The following is a 9324-nucleotide window of genomic DNA, read 5'->3' as shown; positions in this document are numbered from 1 at the left end:
TTAATACCAAAATTACTTGCCATCACACACTTACTAGAATGGCTAAAATAAAAAACACTGCATCAAGTAACAACAACCTCAAGTAACAATAACCATGCGGACCAACTTAGAACCCTAATATAGCGTCAGTGGGAGTATAAGATGGTACAATCACCTTAGAAAAAGGCACAGCAGTTTCTTACAAAACTAAACATTCCTATTCCCTAGCAATTTAATTTCTAGATATTTACTCAAGAGAAATTAAAACATCTGCCCACCAAATAACCTTGTACAGGTATATTCATAACAGCTCTATTTATAAAGGCCCCAAACTGAAAATATCCCAGATACCCATTAATAGGAAAATGGATAAACGAATACCATTGTATTACTTAACAATAAAAAGGAACGAATTGCTGGCGCACAAGAGTTTGAAAAGAGTTTTTAAAACATGCTGAGCAAGGGGCACCTGAGTAGCTCAGTCGGTTCTGTGTCTGCCTTCAGTTCAGGTCATGATTTCAGGGTCCTGATGTTGGTGTCAAGCTCCCTGCTCCGTGGGGAGCCTACTTCTCCCTCTCCCTCTACCCCCTTCCCCTCGCCCTCCCTTACCTCTCCCTACTCTTGCTCTAATACATAAGCAAGTAAAATCTTTAAAATCAATCACTCAATCAATCATGGTAAGAAAAGGAAGCCTGACACAAAGGAGTACGTGCTGTAAGCCCTAGACTGAATATTTGTGTCCTTCCCATCCCTCACTCACATGTTGACACCTAATCCCCGGTATAATGGTATTTGGATGGAGCCTTTGGGAGGTGATTAGATCATAATGGTAGATTTCTCATGGATGGGATTATTCCCTTATAAAATAGACCCCATCAAGCTCTCACTTTCTTTCTGCCACGTGAAGACACGGCAAGAAGGCAGCCATCTAGGAACCAGGGAGTGGGTTCTCACCAGACACCGAATCTGTGTCCTGATCTTGAACATCCCACTTTGCAGATTAGTGAGACATGTGTTTGTTGATTAAACCATTCAGTCTATGGTATTTTGGCTGCAACACTCTGAACTGACTAGGACAATATGTGATTCCATGAAGTTCTAAAACAAACAAAATTAATCTACAGTGATAAATTAGAACAGAAGCCACTAGAATAGAGGGGAAATTGGTTGGGAGAGACATAAAAGAACTTTCTGGAATGATGGAAACTTTCTATATCTTGATAGGAGTGTGAGTTACTCAAGTAAATGTATTTTTCAAGACTAACCTACTTATACACTTAAAAATCTGTGCATTTCAATGTATGTACCTCAATTTAAAAAGAAAATAGTGCCCACTGCTGCCAAGGACTGGTTTATAGCTATCTGCTGGTCTGTAGGAGACAGACGAGTAACTAAACCAGGAGTAACTAAGCCAGCAACTAAGTCATCCTGACCAGTGACTGGATCTTTGAAAGCCATGGTTTTATCATGGTGTAGAAACTCCAAAAACCAGTTTAAGACAGTGTTCTGGATTAGAATCCCAGGGGCTGCTCAAAGGCTTGTGCAGAATGGAGCGAAGGGATCAGAGGAGGAGAAAGACAGGAAAGGAAAACAAAAGACTTCAAAGTGAGCCTGCAAACTAAGACTTCAAATCACAGAGAGGCAGTCGACAAAATCAATACTCAGAGCATGAATTCATCTCAAGCGCAATTAATCCTTTACAGCAAGTGTAACACAGACATTAAAATAAGTATTCTAAGGATTCTCAGCAAGAGCTCTGAAGTAATCATATCTGTTAAAAATTAAACAACAAAATGCTTTAAAATGATATTTAAAAATGCTGATGTAAAAGCAGAATGGAGGTGCCTGGGTGGCTCAGTCAGTTAAATGGTTGACTTCAGCTCAGGTCATGATCTCAGGATCCTGGGGTTGAGTCCCAGACACTCAGTGGGAAGTCTGCTTTACCCTCTCCTTCTGTCCCTCCCCCTGCTCATGCTCCCACTCACTTGCTCTTTCTTTCTCAAACAAATAAAATATTTTTAAAAAATAAAATGGATAAATGTGAAAAAAACTATTGTAAAAGTTGAAAAAGATTCTTGAGGTTATTGAAATTAACACACACACACACAACTCAGTCAACTATGTAGTCTAAACTGGATACAAAGAATGAATTTGTGAATTTGAAGGTGAGTTTACTGAGAAACTCACCCAGGATTCAGCATCCAGAGACACAGACTGTGATTTTTAAAAACATAAAAAGACAGAAGATAGAGGGTAGATCAAGGAACCCCAAAGGGAGCCCCTAAAAAAGGACGAGCAGAGATATAATAGCTGAAGAACTAATAAAATGGTTTTCCCAGGTTGAAGAAATATCCAAATCCTCAGATCAAAATTACATTGCATGTACCAAGCTAGATATTAAAAAATAAATTCACATCTAGACAAGAGTAATGGATCTGAAGACTATTAAAGATAAAGACAATCCTTAAATCCCTTAAAAGTCATCAGGTAGAGAGGACAGTTGGTCTGCTGCAGAGCAACAAGACTCCACCCAGATTCCTACTTTACCACCATGGGTTTCAAAAGACCATTGAAGAGCTGTCCCACTTGGACATGACATTTGGTGAAACTAGTCTTTGAAAGCGAGAGTAGAATGACATTCTTGTCAGACATGCAGAGCACAATACAACCTACCACGAATAGATCTTCACTAAAGCAACTTCTCAAAGATTGCTTCAGCAGGAAGAAATGCAAACCCAGGGAGGCGCCACAGGATACAACTAAACAGGGAGCACAAAAATTGATAAAACTTGTCAGTAAACTCTATTGACCGTTATCTTAAAGTTATTTTTTGTGTTTTGAGAAAAACAAGGCAAAAGTTGTTGGCTTCATTTTGCCTCTTTCCCTTTCAGGGTAGTTATGTCCCTCACTAAAAACACCCTTCAGTTCATGGGTTTTTGCTTGTATTCATCTTATTGATTTGTTTTGAGTAAGTGAAAAATTAACACGGTTCTCAAATTCTGTAGTATTTTCAGATTCTGAAGTACTCAAAAATGTTTACTCAAAGAAGGGTCCCTCCTCCATCTCGTCTACCTTCTTATTCCAGCGTCTTTTCCACTCAGTTTTCTATCCACCTGCTGTAATTAACCACAATCTAATGGATTTCTGGCCTATTCTTCCGGTGTATCTTTGTCTAAAAATGATCAGATACACATGTATATTGTTTCAGTGGAGTTACCTTAATCCATCAAATATGTTTTAATAGCTCTGAATCTCAGAGAGAGAAGTTTGAAATGCAAATCCTTTCCTTCTCAGAAGTCCCGTTGTGGAAGGTTGATTTATTTTGCAGATTTGCCTGCCCTGACTTCAGAAACATTCAAATGCACTGACCAGTGGGAATTCAGGTATGACACCTGGGTTTCCTCCACTTGCAGAGGTAAGCTGTGACCTTATAGCAGACAAAATGCCATAAGAGGCTGCCTTCAGAAGGACTCGTGATGAGCTCTGATTTAGATAATGGCACTTACGGTGAGCTTTCCTAAGTAAATATGATTCAAAGCAACCTGATTTTTTTTATTGCTCTGAGAAGTCTCTAAGACGTAATATTCCTACTCTCTTATAGGTGGGCCCATCACTGCATATGAACAGGGAAAGATCTCTTTAAATGGAGACTCTGTAATCCTCCATACAAGCTTCCTTCTCAGCCTTGTAAGAGCCACAAAGTTGAGAAACTCACCTTCCACTTCTTCACCTAAGTTGAAAATGTTGAAAAAGACAGAGACAAGGGAAGCCCTCATCAGTTCTCCAGTGGAGACCTCCCCTCGGCATGGATTAGGAGCCATTAGTCCATACTCTAGGGCTATTTTTCTTCAACAAACCAGACACGTTTCTGCAACATTACTATACTTTTATTCTCAGCCTCATCTTTCTTGAGGCGTTAACTATCTTCTAGATGGTCAAAAGTAAGAACAACTCTCATCATACTTTCTTTTTTGAGAGTGAAAGTAGTAGCTAAGTCAATTGATCACAGAAATGAGAGGGAACATGCCATTATATTTTAACCAGTGTGTAAAGAAGGCTCTTATGTAACCAGCCAGCCCGGCTCTTCCCTCCAGAGAATTTTGTTTTTCAGCAAATTGCTGTTGGGATGAAGCTTTATAGCATTGGAGTCCTTGTAGCCATCTTCCTCTTGTGTGAGCGGCATGTCTTCGCTTTTCAGAGGTAACTCGATAGAATCTGAGGTGGTGGGGGGCCAATTTCCTCGCTTGTTTGCCCCACATGGAATCCAGTCAGTGCACTAACCTGGGAGCAAAATGTTAAAAGTTTGAAGGTCAGCTCTTTCAGAGATTTTCCATGTTGCCCTGATGAAAAGTACATTTCAGTGTAATAAGGATCTCACTAGATCTAGGGTCTTTTGTTTTGTTTTGTTTTTCCTTTTCTGGCTCTAGTTTTATTACTGAGAGAAAGCTGGATGATACGTATATTCAGGGGCTAGGGAGATTACAGAAATAGAAGCTTTTATAAAGGTGATTATTTACACTCTAACACATCACATGATTTACATTTTTTTGTCTTCACACACAAAATATATTAACTGGATAATTTGTGTTAACTATGAATAACCCGACTATGGGTAACTATGAATATTTTCATCTTGTACATGGAATACAGGGAGAAGAAGGTAAAGGTATGAAATAGGAGGTTTGGGTTGTGCGTGAGTATTTATGTGGAATATGAAAGGAAGAATAGTTGTGCTATAAAGAACACCTGTGTGAATGTATCTAATCCTTATTTAGCTTAGTTGAGTGATTCCCTGGAGATTTTCCACTCTCAACCACTTAGAAGAGTACAAATGAACATAGACTATATGGCAAGTAGTTCACGCTGTGTGTCATATTGTGATTTATTACCTAGTGAACTCGAAGACTTTTAAAACTAGTTTTGTTTCCTTTGAAACTGTCTTATTTTTTCCCTTTGTTTTGCTTCTATGATTCTTCTCTAATCGTCTCCAAGACAAATGCCTCTCCACATTTAGTGAATAGTAGAGAGAGGAAGGACATACCAAGGAAGGAAAATTCTATCCAAAATACTTTCTTCTTGGGGGGTGGGGGGGTCCTGGGCAGCTCAGTTGGTTAAGTGTCTGCCTTCAGCTCAGGTCATGATCTTGAGGTCCTGGGATGGAGCCCCGTGTGGAGCTCCCTGCTCAGCGGGGAGTCTGCTTCTCCCCTCCCCTGCTTGTGCTCTCTCTCGCTATCTCTCTGTCTCTGTGTCTCTCTCAAATAAGTAAAGAAAATCTATAGGAAAAACAAAATACTTTTCTGAGTCAGAAAGAGGCACATGACAGCATTTAAGGAAACAGAGCTTGACTTGAGAGCCTGATGCTGTGTTTGTACATTATCACTGTTTCTTTTTTGTTCAATATGATTGTCAAGTGTCACACAACAAATTCCATCACCAAGTAATGATTGCTAATCGAAACAACATGTGAGTCAAATTGCTAGAATAACTGGTGACTGATGTCTCTACGTGTTATCAATAAGCCAGATGACATAATTTCTAAGGTCCTTGCCATTTCTAATATCTCATAACTTGGCAATTGGCTTTACTTAAAAGTAGGGGAGAGGGCAGGAGGAAAACTGATCTCAACATGTCCAGCTGGGTACTGTGGCAGTATCATCCAGGAGAGGGGAAAAGGAGGGGACACATGGTTATCTAGCACCTGTGTCGCCTCACGCACTGGGCTCAGCACTTAGAAACATCATCTCATTAAATGCCTACAATCCTACACCCTCGGAATCTTTATGGCGATACCCAACAGAGAAGGAAACTGAGCCCTAGGAAGGATAAATCATTTGCCCCAAACCAAACAGTAAGTGTAGAGTTTGGATTCAAACCCGTGTCACCTCACTCCCACCTGTTTCACTGCATAGTATTGGTTCTAGGATCTAGGAATTAGGAAGAGAGCTCACTTGATGGAGGTCAGATTGAGTCACAGTGAGTTTGCAGAGAAGACAGGTGGTCCCGAGTGCAGCCTTGGGGAGAGGCGGGCTGGAAGTCCAGGGTCCAGATCTTCACCGTGCTGGGTCTTTGGTGGCATGGTGCCAGCCCCTTGGCAGAGGCTGCAAGGCCCAGCCGGCCACCATCTGGAGCCTGGCATGAACTGGACTCCTAGATAAGACAGTCACTATCTTGGTAGTGTCACAAGCTTCACCAGACTTCACAAGACTGTCACAAGCTTCACCAGGTCACTTCAAAATGAGAAAGCACATGACAGTTTAGCGGATATTATGCCAATAAAGGATTTACACACACACACACACACACACACACACAGACACAGATAAAGCAAAGAAATATGTGAGAATATTCCTTCATGCACAGCTTTTCTTACTATTTCTTGCTTCAGCGTGTACTTTGGAGTCCGATCGATAACTCTGCTTGAAGAGAAGAATAAAAACATGCCTACATTTGAACCAGTCACGGGGTATTGAAAATACTGTCCATGTGTACTGGGAAGGGCCTAGCTGATAGCTGCAGCTTCGCGGGCAGATGCGTACCTGAGTCCACCACCCCCTCCACTAGAAAAAAAATCTGAACTCTTTCTGTGAGTAAAAATAATTTTTTTTTAACCAGCTGTTTCTGAGCTCTGCTTTTCCAGAAACAGCCTATTACTGAAGCTTAAAGAGAAATCTAATTTCATTCAGGCAAGAGACTGTGATGAATTATTTCTGGGGGCAAGCCCATAACGCCTTCTAGAAAAGAGGCTGAAAAAAATAAATAAAATAAATAAATAAAATAAAATAAAATAATAAAATAAAATAAAATAAATAAATAAAATAAAATAAAATAAAATAAAATAGTAAAATAAAAAAAGAGGCTGTCGCTCTGGCTTTTCCCTAACGCTGTTCTCTGTTACTGCTTTCTTGGCCTGATACTTTTCCTAACAGCACTTGGTATTCAGGCAATGCCTTAGCAGCTGATTTGTAGGTGCATTTTGACAAGTCTCATCAGGTAAATGCCCCCAAATGAAAACAAGGACCCCCCCCAAAAAAGGGGTTAAACGCGTGACCACCAGATGCCAGGGAGGAAGGCAGCAAACACACGGAACCCAAAACAGGTCTCTTGCAAGTTGTCACTTGCTGTTAAAGACCACACAGTGTCAAGGGCAAAAATGAAATCCTGGCAGGAACCTCGCAACCAGAGAGGCATGCACCGTGTTGTGCTCTGATGACCCTTCACGGGAGCTGTTTACTGGAAACAGGGCAGTAGGGGAAGCACAAGGGAGGAAAGGAAGGGAGGTGGGAGGGTGGAGCAGGCCTGCGGAGCGAGGCCTTCTGAACTATGACTAGGCCGCAGGCCTTGGCCCCTCTGTGGGCTTCACGGGTACCTGCCACCTGGAGCCCAGTTTATTCCCTCGCACTGAGGTCGTCCTCATATAACATTTTCATCTTAAACAACAGGGCACCAGGGGCCTTAAGACGCTGTAATGCGTAAAACAAAATTGCAGCCTTGAGCTCAGTTCCATCGCTCAGAGGCGTCGCACCCAATTTTCAAACTCAAAAATAACCTTCCAGAACCGATGGCGAATGTGAACCTTCCCCCTGGAAACTGTCACTCAGGGCTGGAGCCTGATGAACACAATCCTGTTCTTGGAGGGAACCGTGTCGAGGCTCAAAATCTCTAGATCTGGCCCCACAGCTGCGGCTTATTAGTTGTGCGGCCTTGGATACTTTTTTTTTTTTTTTTAAGATTTTGTTTATTTATTCCTGAGAGACACAGAGAGAGAAAGAGGCAGAGACACAGGCAGAGGGAGAAGCAGGCTCCATGCAGGGAGCCCCATGCGGGACTCGATCCCAGGACCCCAGGGTCACGACCTGGGCCGGAGGCAGATGCTCCACCGCTGAGCCCCCCAGGTGTCCCTCGGGGTTTAACTTCTTAGGAACTGTTCAGATTCCACTGCTGAGGAACTCTCCAGACCAGGGCTAGATGCATCTCTTGTGACTCCATGTCCCAGCCCCAGGAATCTTGCATTCACTCCCACGTGTTCGTCCCCTGCAGGCGGAGCTATCTGACAGCATCTGAGTTACAACTACCCACCTGAAGTATTTCTTCTTTGGGTTTTAATTACTGTCCAGCCAACTGGAGGCCAGCCACATGCATGCTTGGCCTTCTTGGGAACAAGCCAGGCACCAGTTCTTGTGTCTCTAAAGTCGAGGAAGTACGTTCAGACTCTCCCATTACCCCTTGGAAGTCCTCCCTGCGAGGTGGGGATGAGGGAAGTAACACCCCCAAACTTCATCCCCTTTGGGAGAAGGGACACTGATAGAACCTGCAACAACTTGCTCCAAAGAAGTGTTGTCACAAATCTTCTCCCTTTCTCCACTCTGACCACTTTTCATAGAATCTTTCTCATGAAGTAAGAGGACGTGGTCAGGAAACTGATCCTCAGAAACTGGGAGTTCTGCATACGGTGACCTCCCTGACCCTCATCCCATTTCCCCATTCTATTGTGTTGGCACTTGGGCCAAGCAGGTGGAGACAGGGAGTCCTGCTCACTGCAGTTGGAACTTGCACACATTAATATTTTCTGGAACACGTTTACCCTCATCATTTTAGTCCTCGTATTTCCCAATTTATGTTTCCTGCGTTTCCTTAAATTTTTTCTCCTTAAGAGAGAGGGATATAGCCATTGGGATAATACTTTTTTTTTTTTTTAACCTTTGCTTTTTCTTTTTTTCTCCTTTCTGTTCATTAACTTTGGTCAAGTACTTTAGAGGAAGGTCCTTACCTTCTAATCAACACGACACTTCCTTTACATAGGACTGAAATTTAGCCTGTTTAGCAATGGAGACCTCACTGCTTTGTAAAAGGCGTCCCATTTCATTGTTAGCTTAAGTTGTTAGGAAGTTCACTCTCGAACTAGGATTCACTCATAGGAGTCCCGACTTCATATCAAAATAGAGCTTTGAGTTTTTCTCTCTTTGGCTTGAAATATAGACAAGGGCCACAATCCTGACCCCAGCTTTTAAGACCCTTGGTGGTCAGGTCCCATCCTGCCCATTCATCTTGGTTTTATTTCCTGGTACATCCCAACAGAAGCCCCATATTCCTGCCCAGCCAGATCCCTTGCTATTCCTTGAGCTCTGGTTTTGCTTTCCCACTTATGCATTGGCACTTAGGCCATTTCACCTCCAACTCGCTTGCCAAACGTCTACCGATCTCAGTCTAATGGCGTCACTTCCCCTTCACTTTCCAGATCCTGCCCATCTCAGAAGTCCAGCTCAGAGTGTCCCCATTCTCTGATGACCTCAGCCCAAGTAACTTCTGACTTTGCATTCTTGTAACAGAGAATACAAACTTACAGAG

General features: G+C 42.3%; 1 protein-coding gene and 1 long non-coding RNA gene across 2 annotated transcripts in view; one reads left to right on the top strand and one right to left on the bottom strand.

Moving 5' to 3' along the window:
- The first annotated feature begins 4039 nt into the window (after positions 1-4039).
- The window catches only part of CPB2 (carboxypeptidase B2), a 52408-nt gene continuing 47123 nt past the window's right edge, over positions 4040-9324 (top strand). The window contains exon 1 of the mRNA XM_041731020.1: positions 4040-4179. Coding sequence (XP_041586954.1) covers positions 4106-4179 — 74 coding nt within the window. The 5' untranslated portion in view covers positions 4040-4105. The remainder of the gene's footprint in view (positions 4180-9324) is intronic.
- On the bottom strand, positions 4125-6415 carry LOC121476872. The gene is made up of 3 exons (XR_005984052.1): positions 6350-6415; positions 5928-6206; positions 4125-4260 (listed from the first exon to the last, which is right to left on the bottom strand). It is a non-coding gene; the product is annotated as an uncharacterized LOC121476872 (long non-coding RNA).

The sequence above is a fragment of the Vulpes lagopus genome, chromosome 16 (assembly GCF_018345385.1).
Source record: "Vulpes lagopus strain Blue_001 chromosome 16, ASM1834538v1, whole genome shotgun sequence".
NCBI classification, from domain to species: domain Eukaryota; kingdom Metazoa; phylum Chordata; class Mammalia; order Carnivora; family Canidae; genus Vulpes; species Vulpes lagopus.
The sequence above is the reverse complement of the archived record's forward strand: the minus strand, read 5'-3'. Positions and strand labels throughout refer to the sequence as shown.